This window comes from Ammospiza nelsoni, chromosome 1 (genome assembly GCF_027579445.1).
Source record: "Ammospiza nelsoni isolate bAmmNel1 chromosome 1, bAmmNel1.pri, whole genome shotgun sequence".
NCBI classification, from domain to species: Eukaryota; Metazoa; Chordata; class Aves; order Passeriformes; family Passerellidae; genus Ammospiza; species Ammospiza nelsoni.
Genome location: NC_080633.1, coordinates 122,476,924 through 122,497,204, shown reverse-complemented (window position 1 = coordinate 122,497,204; position 20,281 = coordinate 122,476,924). Strand labels below are relative to the sequence as shown.

General features: G+C 37.8%; 1 protein-coding gene across 5 annotated transcripts in view; it reads left to right on the top strand.

Annotated features, from left to right (window-relative positions):
* Nucleotides 1-20,281, top strand: part of JPH1 (junctophilin 1) — an 82,434-nt gene that overhangs the window by 40,527 nt on the left and 21,626 nt on the right. For all 5 annotated transcript variants that reach the window (XM_059467697.1, XM_059467704.1, XM_059467690.1 and 2 more), the window contains exon 3: nt 14,082-14,200. In XM_059467697.1, the coding sequence (XP_059323680.1) occupies nt 14,082-14,200 (119 nt within the window). The remainder of the gene's footprint in view (nt 1-14,081; nt 14,201-20,281) is intronic.

The window sequence follows — 20,281 nt, the reverse complement described above, 5'->3', positions numbered from 1 at the left end:
AGATCTTTAGATGAGGGTCCTGCTTTCTTGGCACTGGAATCTGTATTTTTTCAAGGTAGATAAGAAAGATCATTTCTTTCCTCTCCAAAAAAAAAAATCCAAAGTTCTCCCTATGTTGTCTCACTTGTAGGCTCGTAATGCCTAATTTTATCATACCATGTTGAAAGTGTAAGAGTAATGCTTTTTTTCTGGCATTTTTACAGAGGTAGTGCAGGATATATCTGAAATTATCAATAAAGGATGTTGCATCTAGATCTTTCCCATGATGCTCAAACTCTCTATAAAACATATGATGTGTTTCAAATAAGAAACTCACTTCTGGTTTTGCCCAGCTAGGTGATAAGAGAGAAATACAGTGCAGTGATAAATGATACAGTGTAACCTGTATGTTTTCTGTCCAGATATTATAGAGTTGAACGGCACTGCCATTTGAATTGTTATTCAAATCTTTTAAAAGTGAATAGAAGATACTGTTTTTCTTGGCAGTGAGGGCTTTCCTAACAAACTTAGAGAAAGGTTGACTTCCTGCACGTATAAACTCTGATCAAAGTACATGAAGGTCCTATGCCTAAGAACTCCTAAAAGTTTTCTTTATATGTCTGCCCATTCTGTGGAAAGCCAGGCTTGATTTCCAAGTAGAAATCTAGCTCCCATACTGACCCTTCAAAAAGAGGCCATTTTTATCATATTTTCTCAGTATTTGAATACTGAAACCAGAGCTCTACTACTAGAAATGTCTATCATTAAAGAAAAAGTAGTTTGCAATATTTTGTAGCTGCATACTTGCATAAGAGGTAGAAAAAGAAACTGCCAAGAACAAATTTCAGCCTCTGCTGAAGGATCTCTTCATAACTGCTGGCAAACTAACCCAGTGCAGTAGTTCAGCAAGTGTTCTAAGCACTGGAGTTTGTAGCTAAAGTGTGGTTCATTTCAGGAGGACTTCCACTACACATCTATCTCACAGAGAGAGAAAATGTTATTTATTTATTTAATAGGATTGCAGAGTAAGTCTCTCTTTGTTAAAAAATGATTTCAGCTTTCCATTGAGAAATCATATTCCACGTGCATCCACTTGCTGCTGGAGTACGCTCGTGCCAGAGCAGCGAGACTGCTACGTGGAACACACCCTCACATTTTGTTCAATAGTGTCAGCTAAGCATAACATGAGGTCATATTCCATGTTCAGCAGACATGCTCTGCATCAGTAGATCTAGCTGGAATTCTGACATTTGTGGAGGGAGAGATTTTTATTGCTGTTACTATTTTGCTAATTACAAAAAATGAGTTAATCTTTGAATTACCTTGCACTGATCATACTGAATTATCAAATTCTCCAAGAAAGCATGTGTTCATTTTCCCTGCCCTTCCAGTGGCTCTTAAAGTATGTCCTCCATTCCTCCTTTAAGCCCCCAGCAATGCAGGCTTCAGCAGAAGAGCTGAGGCATGACTGAAGCCTTCCCAGCTGATGACCTTTATATTTCCCCACGGGATTCATAAAATAAGATATATATTCAGGTGAAGGTGGATCAGTACAGGCCCTAGGAAGGACCATCTTGGTATACAAGCTGACAAAATAAGTTGTTGTTTCACTGATTTAACCCAGGGAAAACAACGATCCAGGAAAATCTTAAAGCAGCTTTCCAGTACCCAAAAGAAGCCTACAGGAAAGGTGGGGAGGAACTCTTTTATCAGTGAGTATAGTGATAAGACATAGGGTTTCAAATGGAAGGTTTATGTAGGGTATTTTTGGGGTAGATTTAGATTATGTATTAAAAAGAAATTCTCTACTGTGAGGGTGGTCAGATGATGGAACGGGTGGCTAAGGGAAGTTATGGATGCCCCATCCCTGGAAGTGTCCAAGGCAAGGCTGGATGGGGCTTCAAGCAACCTGGTCTGGTGGAAGGTGACCCTGGCCATAGCAGGGGGTTGAAGCTGGATGAGTTTTAAGGTCTCTTCCAACCCAAAGCACTCTATGATTCTGTGATCCTAGGATAATTCATCCAGCCCGCAGGGTTATTCCAGGACACGGCTTTCCTAGGATTTATCAGCCCTTTCCCTGCCAAGATACATGCCCTTGACATGGTGAGGCTCCTTTAATGTCCTCAAGAAAAGTAGCAGGTGCAAATATTTTCCTGTCACTCCCTGGTGTTCAGACCCTTGCAGTTACCACTGGCTGTCAGCAGCATGAATTGCTGTAGTAGCAGCACTTACTGCTGTAGTGTTATTTATTGAAGACACAACAAGTGCAGGACTTGGATGGGTGTGTGCTTAGCCATGGCCAAAAATTTTGGGAAACACTGCCATGTATGTGCACCACTACTATTCAGTGCAGCTAGAGCAGGTCTGGTGCTTCTGGCAAGCCTTGGTGGCCCTGCTGTGCAAAAGGGAGCAACGTGTGGCCCTTCTCTGATGCTCTTAAAAGCTCAAATACCTGCAGTTTAGAAATGTAACTTTACTAGGAGACTTGTTTTTGAGGCTCAGGAATTGCTTGCCAATCCTGATCTCAAGCACCAGATCTCAAGACTGGGCCTCAGTAGGAGCAGCTTTTTGGTGAGACAGTGAGCACATGGGATTGCCTGATAGAAGGTTCTTGTCTTACCAGCTGCTCCAGTGTCACAGTTGTGTCAGTGAAACCCATCAACCTTTAGATAGTCTTGGAAAGTCTGATAAATCTGTGTTTGTGTGAAGAGAGGTCAAAGAGACATTAGGACTGATTATTTTGGTATTTGCTTTCTTTTTCATGGCATGCAGTAGTGTTTACACTAAAATTCTGCTATTAGTGACTCAGAGAAGAAAGAGCTTGCTTTACAGAGGAGACTGGAATAAAATGTCAGGGCTCCAGACAAGGCCTGTGGTAAGAAGGAAAAAAAAAAAAAAAAAAGGAGCAAAGGAGCAAATAGACCATGACCAGCTCTGTTCAGAGGGTCTAAAACAGTAGACTTTCATAAGTCTGCAGTAAGTTGTTGCTCTCGTAATGGTTACTGCTAAATATGTAATACAACAACAAATCCTCAACTTTACTGTGCAGATCTGCATGACTTCAGCTGAACAAAGAAGTCAAGGACTGCTCTAAGCAGGAACAAATAAGCTGCTGTGAACTCTCAGCAGTCTCTGGATGCCACAAAGCCTTCTGGGCCTGTAGGCAAGATCATCAGCCCTGTGTGAACCAGAACAGAGCAACATTCCTGGGTTTTTAATTTTTCTGGTAGCTGATAGGACATGGTGGCTGTTTATTCAAAGCTATATTGGCAGCATTATGGATAACTACAGAGAGTAAACATATGCATAGATGTTTGTTGGAGGGGGATATGTATATGAGAGAAGATTATTTTAAAGCTGTTAACTGCATTTGTCATAAACTCAGGTTTTGCATTTCCTTCATGCTGGAGATAGCAAAACCTGTGAAATAGCTGTCAGCTGCCCTATGTCTGAAATGATCTGATGTTATTTTCAATCTGCAGTGCTCTTTAGTTAAGAGGAATTACAAATTTACAGATGGAAGGATCATCAAAGTCTTTCCTCTGCTTGTTTAACCTGTTTGGTTCCTTGATGTTTAATATATAATATGAACAGCCTGATTCATATCTGTCAGCCTGGAGAAAAGGCAAATTACTTACAACCATCCCTACACTAGAGTACTTGTCTTTCATGGAGAACTTAGGCCCTTTTTAATTAAGCTGCTCAATTGTAATATATATGTGTTTTCTGTTATTCACATATTCCTGTGAATTTTGTAACAGTTATCTTTAAATAACTGAAAAAGGAAGAACTTATTCCAGAGTGGTTTGCTAGACATTTTTCTATCAATGCTTTTTTTCTGGACATCTGGCACCTAATCAGGGAACAGAAATGAACCATGCGAAGAAAGATAAGCCCAATTTAGTTTTGGCTCTTAGATTGCTAAGGACACAAGAAAGTAAATTTAAACACAGTTAATGCCTTTAAAAGGCTGAGAGTTTTGCACTAGATTTTAATGCCCAAAGATTTTTAAAAGCTGTTAAAAAAAAAAACAACTGTAACATTGCCACAGATTATTTGAATTCATGGCAATATGTCTGTCATTTAAATAGTTTCATTACACCACATTTTTTTTTTTTAGTTACAAGTGCATAAATGCCACTGTTATATCTCATAAAAATTTATTTTGTTCATAACTGTGTTCTAGGCAGTATTTTAATTTTTTATTATTTTCTAGACAATTTTGCGCAATGCATGAAGCTCTTCCATGTTTATTCTGTGGTCAGTCTATCCTTTCTGTTCTCATTTGTTATGAAGATTTTAATTTCATAATATTACTTTATTTTGAGAAAATGTAAGCAAATGTGTGTGCTGAAGCTTTGGTAATGGAGAAAACGAAATAAGCACCAAGACACTTAGCATGTACTAAAACTGCAATATAATAAGTACAGACTGCCAAGGTCACTTAGAAAAAGCATGAAGCATGCTCCTAGAAGTACTCATGACTGGGGAGTTTATCGTGCACTTTTTGAAGCCAGTAAACCCCGCAGAATTTAAACTAATTTTTCACATTTTCCCTCTCATTTCTGGGAATTTAGTTTTCATGCAACAAGTGTGTTGCAAGTTACATATATTTTGATGTTCAGAGAGATCAGATGTCTTATATTGTCTTATATTATACACTACTCTCCAAAAGCTTTGGTATTCTCTGCTAAAATATCTCTAACACTGTGGACTTCTTTTTCCTTGAAATTTTAAAAAATGTTTAAAAAACACATCAACTCTGTGTAAAGGAGAGATTAAGGAATACAAACATTGTAATGGATGACATCTGACATAGTTTTTCTAAGTTTACTGATTAATAGAGCTTCCAAAAGTTTTCTAACTAGAGCTATTCTAACAAAAAAAATTCTAAATAATGACATTTGATATCATATTTTCTGATTTTTTAAAGTAATTTATAGTGGCAACAATCAGTAGAACACTGAAAACCATAATGTTTTTAAAGGAAAAAACAGTCCGTTTGTATACAGAAAAAATTCCCAATCTCTTCTTGCAAGCTTTTCTTATTTTTCATCTACTTGTATCCCTGGAACAATGTTACTGCTTTCTTATACTTTAGAGTGTAGAACAGCTTCCAGATATTGGTACTGATGATAGCAGTCATCATACTTAACATTTTATTTTATTTGTCCCAGATGGAGAACAGTTAAAAAAAAGAATCTATCTGTGATGGGGGGAAGTGGAATGCACTAAACATACCTTAAAAATTATCTAAGCAAATGATCACAGTGGTCCATGCATTCCTATTTCCTTGAGTAGAATTGCCTTTACTGTGCAGAATCATTATTACATTAAGTTCTTCTTTTCATGAAGCTTGTATGCTGTGATGAAGGGAGGAGAAACATATTTATCTCCTTTTTGTTTTTCTTCACTTAACCATGTCATCAGGAGCAGCTGAAGCTTAAGTGGTTCTCTTTTTTCATGCTTCCAGCTAGACTCAGAAGCTCTCTTCGGCCAAACAATATAATTTGCTTTAGTGATTGGAAACAGCAAATTATGTGCAGCTATTCTCTTATCCCTTTCAAAAAATAGTCCCTTCCTGTCTGCAGGAATTAATATTATGGGGTCAGGGAACTGGAAGAAAATACTGCTCACTAAAGAAGGCTTGGTAGTAAAATAGAATAAAATACAATCTGTCCTATAAAGTAAGATATAGAAATACACATCAAGATCTATGTGACAAAAAAAAAAGGGGGAAAACTTCCAATGAGCATAGTACACGAAAGTGTATTTTGTCCAAAGTGTAAATTTTCCTACAGGAAAACTTGCATTCTGCTTGAATGGATGGTGCTGATCTTGATGAAATTGAGGACTGTGCCATCTTTAACATATAGTGAGGTGGGCATCCATCTTTTCTCACAGGTAACAAGCAGTAAGACAAGAGGAAACAACCTCAGGCTATGACAGGGAGACATAGATTGGATATTAGGAAAACTTCCTTCACCTAAAGGTTGCCAACCATTAGAACAGGCTGCTCAGGGATGTGGTTGAGTCACCATCCCTGGTATTGAAAAGACTTCTGGATGTGGGGCACTCGGAGATGTGGTTTAGTGCCAGATTTTGAAGTCCTTGGTTAATGGTTGGAGTTGGTCTTAAATGTCTTTTCCACCCTAAATGATTCTATGATTCCTATGCCAGTGCTATAGTCAAGTAAGTCAATATGAAAGCAAAACTCATTCATTCAAACTACTGACAGAGTAGTTTGAGTCCCATCACATGAAGAGCCAGCTCCTTTTTACAGCAGCAGAGTATCTGGTGTGCATATAAATAATGCTAGGCTACTGGGACACCTGAAGTTAGAGTGCCACGTAAAGCAGCCTCTCTAGTGATGTGTACAGCAATTCTAAAAAACTTTGTTAATTCAAAGACTCCCATCTGCATGTGAGTCTTTTTCCAAACAGGTGACCAAGAGTGAGGGCCTGAAAGACACACTGGGGTGATTGAACTAATTTATGTCAATTATTGAAAGTGAGTTTTCAGAAATACATTCTTTTGAGGATGCTGTCCTTCATTCACCTAAAAAATCTTTCTGAACTACTGTTTATATGTGAGTGATGTCACAGAAATGAGTACCTTGGCACTCCTGAGTTCTGAGCTGTTCTGGGTTTATTGATATGGACCCTAGAGGTCTGAAGGAGAATACAAACATGTTCTAAATATTGGCATAAGAAGACAACTGATTCCTCAACAGGCACATGGATTGATGTTTGCCATATTTGTAGGCACAGCAGGACATGTATAAATATGCATAAAAACATGCTGACCACTGCAGGAGTCTCACATTTGTACAGTTCAGAGGTCCAAACTGAAAAAGTTTCTTAGTTTAATGGAATAAGATGGGTGTCTCCAGTGAGCTGATTAGAGCCCTTATGTCAACTGTCTGAAATACCTAATGTAAACAGTCCCAAATAAACTAATCTCACTTCCTGTAAACAAAAGGCTATGTAATTCTTTTCTCAGAAAATGGATTAAAGAGCACTTTGATTACAGTGCCTAATATCATTGCAAAGGCTTGGAAATATCCATAGTTTTCTCTCTAAAATACACCCATAAGGTTTCAAGGTTGACTGTGCCAAAATTTATCTTCTAACCCTGGGAGCAGTTATGTCCTTATCTGAAGCACTTTTCTTCCCCATTCTGTCTTCCCCATATTCCACTGTCAGATACCTGGGTGTACACCTTGGCAAGTGTCTTCTCAGTGTTTTTTTTCCAGTGGTGAATAGATAGAAGGCTCAAAAAGTGTAAGTCAAAAAGCTTGTCTTTTTAGATCCACAGTTATTATGTGGTCCTGACATTACTTTTTCCTTCTTGGGATGTGGATGAGCTGGGCATTGTTCCCTTAGTGGTTTTATGGATGCTGGATTATGCTGTACAGCAAAAACAAATTCCTTGGTTTATACTTGATTTTCGTCTCTAAATGTATCAAGTGCACATTAACACTTTCTTTTGCAGTAATGTGTGGGACCAGCCAGCAAGGTGCCCTCTGCTTTTGTGCTGCTTTCCACGACCTTCTCTAATACTGGCTAGATTTTTGTTTCCCAGTGTTTTGTTTTGGTACACTTAAACACAGTGAGGTTTGGAGTTGCTATGAGTGAACTTCATGTTGCAGTAAGCTGTAGATTACAGTAACTTTAGGTTACAGTAAATTGTCTTGAGGGTTTTTCAGAATTCAGAAGTTGTGTAACTTGCCAGCTCTACCACAGTATGTTTCAGCTTGTATTGAGACATTCTAAAAGTGAAATATTAAATAATTCTGAAACAAGAAACTAACTCCTAAGGTAGAAAGCACGTGGTCAGCCATTTTCTTTGATGTTTTCTGCATTAAGCTTTGTAATGTGTCACAGTTAGCTTTTAATCTATTCTGATGTACTTCACTAATTGCATGTAATTTATGCTATTGTTTGAATACATTGCCATAGGGTACAAAATCAGATACCTTAAAAAAAAATAGTCCAAGTATGTTAAATCAAGGCAAACAAGATAAGGTATAGGACCCATAATCTTTACATGTATATGAAGTGTTTGGCAAAATACTTTGTGAAAGTGTGATGTCTGGCACAATACACTGTTAGGCTGTAAATCTCTGTGGACATAGACCCAATTTATTTATGCTGTTATTTATGCCTAAAACTGACGTCTGGTTTACCAGTCATTAACCCCTGGTTATGTTTTCAAGTACTGAAAACAGGTCGGCTGTTTGCCAAGTGTAAGGAATTTCCTCAGTTTTTCAGGCATTACTAACTAAAGGTTAGTATTTTTGAAGTTCCTCTGAGTAAGGACTGAAAAATATGAGAAATTAATTTAGGCTGGGAAGGAGGAGTTTTCAGAAGCAAAATCCATTAGGTAAGGTGATACAGATTGATGCGCCAAGAGTGTTTGCATTATAGACCTGCTCGTGCTTTACTACATTGGGCTTCACTGGTAGTACCAAGCTAGTCCAGTTAGTGTCTGAAGTCACTTCATAAAGAAGCAGTGGCTGGTTGAGATTAAAAATCAGTAAAGCTCAAAGGAGATTGATAAAGTAAAGTTCTATGAGGGCATATATCTCATTTTGTTAATTCAGTCTGGAGTTTAGGATTGCTTTAAATTACTTACTGAAGTGAAGCTCTTGTATTGCATTATCTATTAGTCAATATTTTTCCTCTTTCAGTTTCTCCCAGACACCCCCATTTCTTGCTGGTATTCAGCAAGGGACCTACCCTCACTTCTAAGCTATCACAGCAGTGAGCTGCTGAGTGTCAGGAAGCCTCGAGCTCTTAGGTAGCTCTACAGAGTCATGCAAGTATGTATTTTTAATTCTACCATAGCAGAATATTGGTTTTCACCCAGTATTATCACTGAAAGAAGCAAAGAATGACTACAGGACTTGATAAATGCCAGTCTCTCACTTGCGATGTTAAAAAATGCATAGATGTTCTGTATCTATTAAGCATTCATTCCTGATACATAATATGAGGAGAATATAGAAATGAAATGGAGGCAAGGAAAAAATTCATCTAGCAAAGAACTTCCCTTGAAGTCTTTCTCTCCGGTTCATTTTACCTGGAAATGCTATGGATCTCTGTACCAATTTTACCAACACTTGATTTTGCAAATTGCAAAGTTTTTCTCTGACAGATAGAAAAAAATGTGAAAATGTTGGAAAGTTTCATACTTGGGAAAAAGCCCCAAGACAATACTCTCTGTTTCCTAGAACAATCACTGCATGTTAGAATTTAGGAAGGTAGGATTGTTTTTAGAGAATTCCAGTTTCAAGAAGGATGGTAATTGGTAGCATTACATACACAATATGTAATGTTACACAGATAAACCTGATACCTGTCATTAATAAAAAATATCTCTTGAGAACTTAAAGTAGGTTTGGCCATTACTGATATTTTTATTCTTACAATACAGAAATCTATTAATTTAACATTGTATATATTATTAGTTTAGGATAATGTGATAGGAGCATTATTGTGTGTCATATACTTGGCAAATGGAAAGCAGAATTATTTTTACAATTTTAAGAAATAGAAAGCAAGCTCCTAGAAAGCTTTATGCTGGATTCACTGTGTTTAATAAAATCTGAAGAATGAAACAAAGTAAACATATGCTGCTTACATTTTTAGTTGACTGTGAATGAGGCAGCATTACAAATGCGTTGAAGGATACCATGGAAATACAAAATAATCTGGAGGGTAATGGACAGTTCTAAATGGGTTTTAAATTTAGATAAACATTGCATAATGCATTCCAGGCACATGGCATTATATATAAGCATTGTTGCTGCAGAAGGGGAGATAATATTGTTTAAGCTCTTCAAACCTCAGCACTCCTCGTTCAAGTTACTTTTCATACATGAATAGATAGAAATCTGACCATAGTATTGCTGAAAGAGGGAGCTGCTTGTAAGAAGCCTCTGACTCTGTGTTTATAATTTTTTAGTGTAGTTAATATGATGTATTCCTATTTACCTACACAGTGAAACACAGAAAAAAAAAGACATCAGTGGTGATACCAGTTGTCCCACAGTCTAGGAAACTTAGACTGCTCTAAAATCAGACCCTGGTATGCAGTGTCTCAGCTTTTTGGTGCCCCAGCCCTCACTCACTGATCACAGAGACTGGTGCTATCTGGTACCTACCAGGTATCAGATATATTGGTATCTGCCAGGACTCCACATGCTGCCAGAGGTACCAGGACTCCCCATGAGCTATAGCTACAAATTCCTTTTTAATGTAAGTATAGTTTGATTCCTGCCACAGATACAACTTAATTTGATGCCCCTGTCTCTGTTAAATTTACCATCTCTGTGCATTCATTAGTGAAGTGGTAGATTGTCCCTCTAAATATGAATTTATTTTGGTAAATACTTCAATTTTGTATTCATTTGAAAGCTTTCAAGCATGCATTTGTCACATCATGTTGAATATTAATGATAGTCCTGATTCTTTCCAGAAGAAATACAAATATACCCACACAGTAATTCAAAAGTTACTAGTGTGTATTAGGTATTACTAGTGTGTATTAGGTATTAGAGTTGCTGAGAAATAATTTTTTACAAAGAGCAGCCTATTCACTTTAAATAAAAAAATTGTTAAAGGTCCTTTGCTATAAATTAGAATGCAGCATTGCAAAGCAGGTTACTTGTCTTTCTGTACTGTTTTGCAATCTGTGAATTGCTGCCTTCTTTCCTGCATAATTTCTATTTTGCTGCTGAAACATGAGATCAATCCTTCCTGGAAAAAACCTACCACAGTCTTTTTCTTGGCTGGGGATAGGAAAGGAGGCCTTTTTTTTTTTTTTTCTTGAGTTTTGCTTTCAAGAGTTCTCATAAAGATCTCTTGTCATAGCAAAGGACATAGAGTTCCCTGGAGGAAAAAAAAACAGCTCTCAAGTAGATGGTGGTCATTCAGTTATGGGTCATTTTCATGTGATATATCATAGACTTAAATTTCTATGAAAAATTGCTGATAGCAAACAAAACTTATTTACCCCCAAAATGAAAGGTAAAGGAACTTTTCCAAAACTGTAGGAAGCCTAAATTGAGCAAATGGATTCTATTTCTGCTTGGATAGTTCTCCTTTACAAATGTTGTCATTCAAAACTAAAATATTTCTCCATAGTTTCTGATAATACTAGTCTGATAGTGTGTGGGTCAGTTCAAGGCAGAATAAAACAAGTACAGACAAAATGTAGTATCAAGCAGCAGTAACTGTAAGCAAGTCATCTGGAAAACATACAGGCAGATCAAATGTGGAAGACAGAATTTAAAAAAAAAAACGGGAAATAAGTAGCAGCAGAAAAATTATTTGAGTCTGACGCTTAGAATTAAGTGTGCAAGAAGTTAAATTTTATCTAAGTATGCAGTTGCAAATGGAGAGTTAGCCAGAGAAGCAGCCAAATGCCAAGGTGATAAATAGCAAACAATTGCAGGAGTGAAGAGCCTGTGCTCAGGGCAGGCACAGAGCTGCTCCTCTGTGCAGGAGGATCAGCTCTGCCGCCTTCCCGTTGCTTGTCACTTTTGTCGCCGCTCATCAGCGGTGAGGAGGCTGTCAGGGAAGTGTCTCAGCACAGACATGGGCACACTCTCCGGTGTGGCTGTCGAAGGCCTGCTCAGGAGCGTAACCGTGTCCCGTGCCTTGCCCTGCAGTGCTGGTCCCGGCCCTGAGCCCTGCTCCGTGTGTCGCTGCTGGGACGCGCCTTGGCACTGCTCGCTCCCGTTCGGCTCTGCTGCAGCTCCTCACTGCGAGTACAAAAGGGGCAGAACAGCAGGAAGTGTGAGCTGAAAAAAGAGGTGTGAGATCAGGCAGCCAAGGAAAGCTATGCTCATTTACCTTCTGTTCCTTTGGCTTCCTCCTGTTGTGACCTGCTCTGCCCAGCTTCATGTGACAAAGTTACACTGGCTTCGTACTCATGTCACCACTCAATTCCTTAACTAATTGATACTGTACTTTTCAATAGAATGTCTGTTTTGCTTCTAGTATATAATAATATAGAAAATTCATAGGCATCAATAAATAAATGTATTATCCTTTCAGTATGTTTTATTGGTGCTGGTTGGTTAGTGTATTAGCTTTTAAAATGTCTGTCTTAGCAGTAGCAATAGTATTAGGCTATTTTTTCATGGGAGTAGTCTGGTTGTTCTTTCATCACAAAAAGATGACCAGTGTCTAGTTTATCTATGAGCAGACTACATTATTGTCTCACCAAACAATGTCCCAGTGCTAGGACTGCTTCATTAGGTTTATGCTACATAGACATAATTATGCAGGAGCTAAGAATAGCTCATCTAATTGAAAATAATGATTCTAGAGAAAGAACGTGTTTGATTACTGTTACTAAGCAGGCACATACCATGCACCCATTCATGAACTGCACAGAGCACATATGGTATTACACAGTGTATTTATTTTTATTAACAGTTTCTTTCCCCCATCCTGAGTACAAAGCAAAGGTGTTACAATTCACTTGCTCATTATCTTTTTTTCTCACAGACCTAGGAGGACCTTCAAGAAGGCAGCATAAGCTAATATTTATCCAGTAAATTATTACAAGCTAAGCTTTGAAAGAACATTCAACATTTATCCCCACACACATTTTAGGGAGGATTTAACTTAAATAAATCTTCTCTGGGCACCACAGATGAAACTGTCTATGTGGTTTTTTTATGTCTGTGTTTATACTAGTGCCCTATGGGATTAAACATCCTTTTAGAAATGCAAAGTCTGCCATACTGTTAATCTCTCAATGCTCATTCTGGTTAATGCTAACATTTAATTCTTCTTTTATCTAAAACACATAGAACCTTTCTTTATGTCTTGAAAATAAAACTGAATTTTTACAGTGAAGTTGTTAGAAATTTTCATTTATTTAATTGCTACTCATTGCTATTACCAGGCACATGGGATAAAATTTGATGCTATTGTTGTCCTGTTAACTAATTCTTTTCTTACTTCTATGTCAGTTTTCTATTAGAATGTTATGAGAAAAGTCATGAGATCACAAAATGTAATGTATTTGGTTTAAAAACGTTATTAATATCTTTAGAGTCTCAAAATATTCTGCTGGTTTGCCATGTTTAGCTTCCCTTCTGTTCTAACCAGCCATTTCATAGCTCTAGGCTATGTGCTAGTGCTGTAGAGGCACAGAGAGATCACTACCATCAGGAATTTTTAAACAGATGACTGTTTGGAAAATAAAGTGGAGAGGGAAGATGGGACATGCAGTGATGCAAACCTGCAGTAACAGAACTATCAGTTTGCAATCTGGAACCAGAGGCCTTTGCAGAAGCTGTTCATGAGGGTTTTTGAGAAATAGCAAGAAGAAAAAAGTGGCAGCAGAGTGCAGATTACTTTACCAAAGTATTCCACACTGTTGTCTTGACTTCCGAAAAGTTGCCTTTTCAGATTGTTTTTGAATTTGAAATTCAGAGAGTTACAAGAAATTAGGACAGTTAAGTTCCCATTTCTACAAAAGCCTATTGAAGTGTTAAACATATTTTCCAGGCTGTTCCTTTACCAACACGATCTGATTGTGGAAGACATTTCCTATATTTTGGGCTAATATACTTGAATTTTTCCCTTCAGAAATTTCCACTTGGCACCCAGCATTGACCCAGCATTAACTTTGAAATGTGGTAAAAGTAGTAGCCTTCCTCAGTTCCTTTGAGCACCATGTGTCCTGAACTCCCAGAATCCTGTTTAGGAGTCAGTCTGGTGGCCAGTCTGACCTTCTGTGCACTTCTGTACACATTCTGGTAACATGTAAATAAACCCTAATCCTGTGTTTTTGTCAGACACTATTCTTTCCCTCACTTTAGGAATTTTAATTACAAGCTTGGGCTGGAAATTGTGTTCCTGCAAATAAATGTGATCCAAGGTTGAACAGGACTGAAGAGCTGAGAGGAATAGTGATTTGATCCTGAAATACTTCACTGATTTGCAGTTCCTCACAACAGTTTGTCTAAGAGTGCCCTGTACAGGATGGTGTATGATGGCTGGGGTCCTTTGCTCTCTCATGCTTGATGCACCTGATGCAAGATCCTCTGCACATAAACTCTTTTCTGCTTTGTACAGAACCGCACACGCAAGAGCTAAAGCTGATGCTGCGGATCAGGCTGCTCAGGCTGCTCGCCAGGAATGTGATATTGCAAGAGCAGTTGCCAGAGAACTTTCACCAAATTTCTACCAACCAGGTAATTGTGGATTGGGGTTTTATGGGGCTGTTTGTTTTATTACAGTGAAAAGATTCTGTTAAGTGTTGATTCCATCTTGAATGTTGTCTTTTACACAGAACTAAGTCATGTGTATGTCATGAGGAATGCACATTGTTCAAGGAGATTTTGTTCTCAGTTGGTAATAATTTGGTGACTTTTTCTTTGTATGAAAACAGCTGAGTGTTGAAAAGTCAGTATCAAGCACATAATTTTGCCTCAGATTAATAGTTTATTCAGGACAGTATCAAAGACTTCAGCAATTATAAATCAACAGAAATTTGGATTAATTCTATGATGTGTTTATTAGTGGGAAGATCTATAGGTTTTTTACTGTCCAGTAGAATTCCTGACAGTCTTGGTTAGCTAAGGGCTAAATTTTGGAGAATGTTTTACCATTAGACATACATAACCTGCAAGAGAATCTTCCTCTGTTATGCCTGGGGTGCTCTGTAGAACATTAATTCTATATTCACAATGGCATAGAATTAGGTCTGTCCCACATACATCAGCATTGCAGCCTGTTTTCATCTCTCATGGTGTTTGAAAAGTTGCTGCAGGAAGAAGCAAAGTTGATTTTGCATTGTTTTTCTGCTGTCTTTCCATGAGGTTCATATTTCTGTGTACTGCTCTTTAGCTTAAAATTGGATAGATAAAATGAAACTCCATTTGCCAGTTTAATGTCTTTTCATGTCTGCCCTTTTTTCACCTGTCAAATTGAGTTGAGTCATATCTTGTTATTACTTCTCAAGGATCTGCCTGTACTCGCATGCTAATAGAGATTATAGCTCTGAGATTCATTTTCACTTACTGTCATTTTCTGTTCATCCTTGTTTCAGACACAAACTTACTTAAATGCACCCATATAGTGAATGCAGGCTATAATGACCCAAAAATGCAAAGAACAACATTCTGCAACATTTTCTGATAACACACCTATTTACTTCAATTTTTAGTTCAAGTGGTCACTATGTATAGCTTGTTACTAAATCCTTACTGTCAGTTACCTTAGAGAATACTTGATTTCTTCTTTATTCCTAAGTATTTGGTTGTAGAGAGAGAATGTGTTTTGGGGTTGGGGGGATTGAGGACCTCTTCTTGTATTAATTTAGTGCCTAAGTCAAGGATTATTCACCTGATTGGAATTTTCATTTCCTTTACCAGTCTTGCAGACTTTCTTTGTACACATCCTGATATAAATTCATCTTTTCTGAACATGGCAGTCCAGAACTGTTGGCAAAACTCAGCAGAACTATTTCCAGTAGTAAGGCTTTACTGGCTTTAAAACAGTATAAATATGTACTTTTCACTGTTGGGAATGACCTCAGTACTACCTCTCCTGTGCATTTATATTATTGGCCCATATTTACTGCTATCATAGTCAAGTCTTTTTCATTTTTCATTATTTCATTCTCCACCAGCTGAAGAAATCCCAGTTTACAGCAGCAGACCATCTTGCCATTCGTAAGTTAAGAAGTTATAACCTTAGCCACACAAATAATTGAAGCATTTGGAAAGAAACTACTAAAAAGCTGCCAAACCCTTCAAATAAAGCAATTACTAGAGTACTTGAGTGAAAATGCCAACATCTGACAGCGTGAAATTTGACACCAAGAAATCACCCAGATCAAGAATGTGTCTTTTTACTCCCTGCCACAGCAATTGAAGTAGCATTGCTGACAGATCAGCTGAGATATGGGAGAGAAGGTGTGGGATCTTATTTTCCTCTCATTTGAAACTTTTATTCTATTTACAAAAGAGGAGAGTTTGTATCTCTTCCTCAAGTGAAGCTGGATATGTGTGCAATGACACAGCCAAGCCTTTCTCAAAGTTTACTTACTCTGTTCTCTGTGTGGAAATCTCTCTTGGTTAGCTAGCTCCTAGCAAAAGATAAATATGTTTTCTGGACTCCAAATTTTGAATTCTCTAATTGTTCCCAAGATAGTTAAATACAGCATATTTCTATACATTTGAAAAAAAATCTCCTCCCATTATGCAAACAACTTTTAAATACCAAGGTGTTAACTAAATCTCAGTTATTCCAAATAAACTCCTGCAGGTTCACAAAATCATTGTGATGATTTCAAGTACTGCCATGCCTGAGATGTTTTCCAGGCTTGGTGTATGGGATACCTTTCTCAGATGCACTTCTTCTGTGTATTACCAGTTAACCCACTCACTTGTACACATACTTGTTTGTTTAAGCATTTCCCAAGAGTCATGCCAAGAGTAACTGGACAGTGTTACTATTAGCTTTTGTCATTTATGGTAATAAAATAGATAAATATTTCCAAGTATTTACATTCACTCACACAAACAGAAGTAAATATCTGCTTTTCAAATAGCATTTTTCATGTATTTGAATGAAAAGAAGGTAACTTATTGTTTCCTAATAGCAACTTCTTGGTTTTCTTTTACTGCTTGAGCTTTTTATTTTTACAGTATCTGTAAGTGCTGCTAAAAGGTATCAATAAGTATTCTGTCTCATTCTCTGAAACTATAGTTAAGTGAACCTTTCCATTGTACCAAATAGTCTTGTAAATAGGTTATGATGAGAAAGTGTAATTTTTCTCTTATTTCTTTAACTGCTTAGTATGGCAGGCAAGCATGCTGTCAGCAGTAAATGTATGTAGCATATCAACAAGCCTCTTGAAACAGAGACAAAAAGAAGTGAAATACAAATACTTCTCTAAATAACAGAACCATTCTTTTTTGTCTTAATGAGTGATCTCTTAATTACTTGCAGCCTAAAACCATTTCAATATTTGAAAACCTTTGATAAAGCTCTTAAATTTCAAGTTCTTAAAAAGCATCTTTCTGGGGCATATAGCCTAGTATTAAGCACAAATTATAATTACAGTGAATATTCATCATCCATTGTACCATGGCAGTTCTTACTTCCCAAATCCTTTCTCTCATGTTTCACCTTTGTGTTCATTAAGGCATTCTTCAGAAGCTGCCAAGAGGCTCTACCTTTGTAGTGTGGTTTAAAAGGAGGTTAAGAGGAGAACAAAGCAGTAGGAAGTAAAGTAGCATCCAGCAGGTAAGAATAATAATGAGGTACGGCAGAAATCTTGAGATTCAGCTCTCCCAGTGATTGATTGCCTGAGTATTTGCACGTAAGGAAAGCCAAGTATGATTGAAAAGGCCAGAGCCATAGTGTAAGGACTCACAAGGTTGCAGAGAACTGTTTTCCCTGAGTTTGTTCATGCTGTTCTCAGGCAAGACCCTGCTTCTACTTTTGCTGTAGCAGATATTTGGCTAGCGATTAATAATTAGGAGGATGTGTGTCTTTGCAGAGCCCTGCCCACAAGGCTCTACATTTTGTAGATTTAACAAATGTTGTACTCTTTTTAGAGACCATACTTTACTGGCCTTTTTATCAAGAAATAAATTCTGAGAAATCCCAGCTCTGCCCTGTTTATTTCCTCCAGGCATCACTAAACTTGTGGATGTGTCAAAAAAGAGCACACCAGGACAGGAAACAAATGAAACCTGAGTCATAGCCTCATTCAGGGGAGTCATCCAGGGACAGTTTGAGATTTGTCTTCACTTAGAGAAAAAATAAATGCTTTTTTGTGTCTTTTGTAGAACCTAGAGAAGAACAAATGACTGATGGGAATACTGTATCAAAGGTGTAACAGAAAAGAAAGGTTTTTGATACTCAGTGAAAAGGGGGAGTATTGTTCTAGCCTTGCACAAGGTTAGTGGATGCTTTGACTGACGCATTCATTCTAAATTCCCAGACTGTCTTTAGGATGTGGTCTTGTAAACACACTATCAGGAGGTAAACTGAAGTATGGACTTGCACAGATTAGACAGCTAAGCCATAATTGTCTGTGTGCCTGTATACCCTGCAGCAAATGGATACTGCTCTTTCATTCAGTTTGAATGAATAACATTTGATTAAATGAAAGAAGGGTACAACTACTTTGCTGCAGGGTAAGAGCAGTCTGGGCACTTTACCACAGAGCAGTTAAGGTCTGAAAATTCAGATCTGAGTTGTTTTCTGGCAGATTATTTGTCAGGCCAGCCAGCTGCCAGATAAACATGCATGGATCACCAAAACAATTCTTCCAGCTTTTGACCTCCTAAACAAGGCATGAGAGAAATCAAGGAGCAGTCTATAAATTAAAGCTGTCCAAGTTTAGAGATGGACAGAATTTCTTTAGGTGAAATATATGAACAAAGACTTCCTAATGATAAGAGTAAGAATTTGGTAAGGTTTACTAGTATATTTTACTATAAGATTTGGCTACTGTTAAAGCTTCAGTATTAACATGCTGAACATTACTAGTTTCAGAAATAAGCGTATTAAGTTTATTACAAGGCAATTTGTAATGGCCACTAATGCCTTAAAGAGGAGCTGTGGTTTACATTCTCTTTTGACCAGTGGTAGATATCTGTAGTGTAAGGAAAAAAACCATCCTTCCCATCTTCCTCTTCTCTGCCATCACCACCTCCTCGAGTTCTCAAAACGCAAACTCCATATGGACAGGAAAGAGAGATTTCTGGCTGATGCTAATTAACTGGAATGTCCTGGCTAAATGCATGTGTGCCAGACCAGAGAGTTTTATTTTAAAAGCCAATTACAATGAGCATTTTGCCTGATTAAAGTTACCAGCCATGCCATCAGTTTGTGCCTTAAAGCATACGGAAGCTCTCTCATTATTCTTAGTCATACAAGAGTCTGTTCATTTTCTGAATTTATTCTACATATGACTTCATCATCCTCACAGATCTGTTACTGGGTTTCTTACTGTGCCATTTTTTCTCTACAATCTATTGCTTCTATCCTCTTTCCACAGAACTCTGGAGAAGGCAGAGCCTATAGATGTATCCTAATACACTTCTGTTGTATCCAGAAATCAAAGAAAGAAGGTGCATTAAAGGAAAAAGTGCCAATTTCAAGCTTTGTTCTTGTTCTCCCCTTACTTTTATAAGTCATGTCATACCAGTCTTCACAGCATGACTTCCAGATTTATCACCTGTCTCAGCAAGCCCTGGGTACAGATGCCCCCACCCTTCCTTCCACATTTTTCCTCTTGCCCAGGGTGAGGGCCATCCAGCTTGCTGGGAGTCTGCCTCCATCCTGCTGCACTGCCTGACACACCTGCTGGCTCAACCCACTCCTCAGTGTTCCTGCAATGCATCTGGACAGGAGAGCCTGCTTGGGAGAAGGCAAAGCAAAGACAGTTTGCAGAGGCATAGCCGTAATTCTTCAGGATGCTTTCTCAGTCTCTCCAAGATACTTTTGGGTCACATAATCAAATGGTTTGCTTAGGAAAAAATATGCCTTATTAGTTTTGAGGAAATTAACTTTTAAAACTAATAACAGAGAACCGGTTTCCTGTAGAAAGATAAAGCTGTTACAATCACTGTAATTTTCACAGACTTGCATAAGTAGTGAGCTAGTTAATTTGTATCCAGATGAAATTCATGGTTGCTTAGTAAAGGCTGCAGGATCTGGCTGTGAAACTTGTGGAAGCCTGGACTAACTTCAGTGCTGTGTTACTATCTCAAAGTAACTTTTTGAATTCTAGTCTAGGTGTAAGTATCTAATCTGGCACTATGGGAGTGTTAATTACAGGTGTAGTCTGAGAGAAAGAGGTCAGTGCTTCCTTTCTCCTGTTAAAAATTGTTCATTTGCTCTGAAAAAGAACCATTCCTTCCAGGACACTGTTGGCCTGCTCCAGTGAATTTCTATATTGGTCTGTCATGGTGTCCAGCCAAGGACAAGATGAAGTAGGGTCTATCACATGGGAGTATTATCACAGTGTCAAAATTTCCATTATAAATCCTATTTATAACCATGTCATAAATATTTGTTCCATGTTGAAATTCAGCGAACAAAGAACTGAGAACTTTACTTACAGTGCTAATTTTCAGTTGAGTATGGTGATCTATTTTGAAAGGATTTTATTATACTAGTGGAGATTTAAATTATGTTTAAAGGTTAGGTTTCTCCTGTTACACTTTTAACATGTGATTCGGACCATTAGAGAAAAATAATCTTTGCAGCTGTATTCTGTGTTTGTCAAGGCCACAGAAATAGATGGGTAA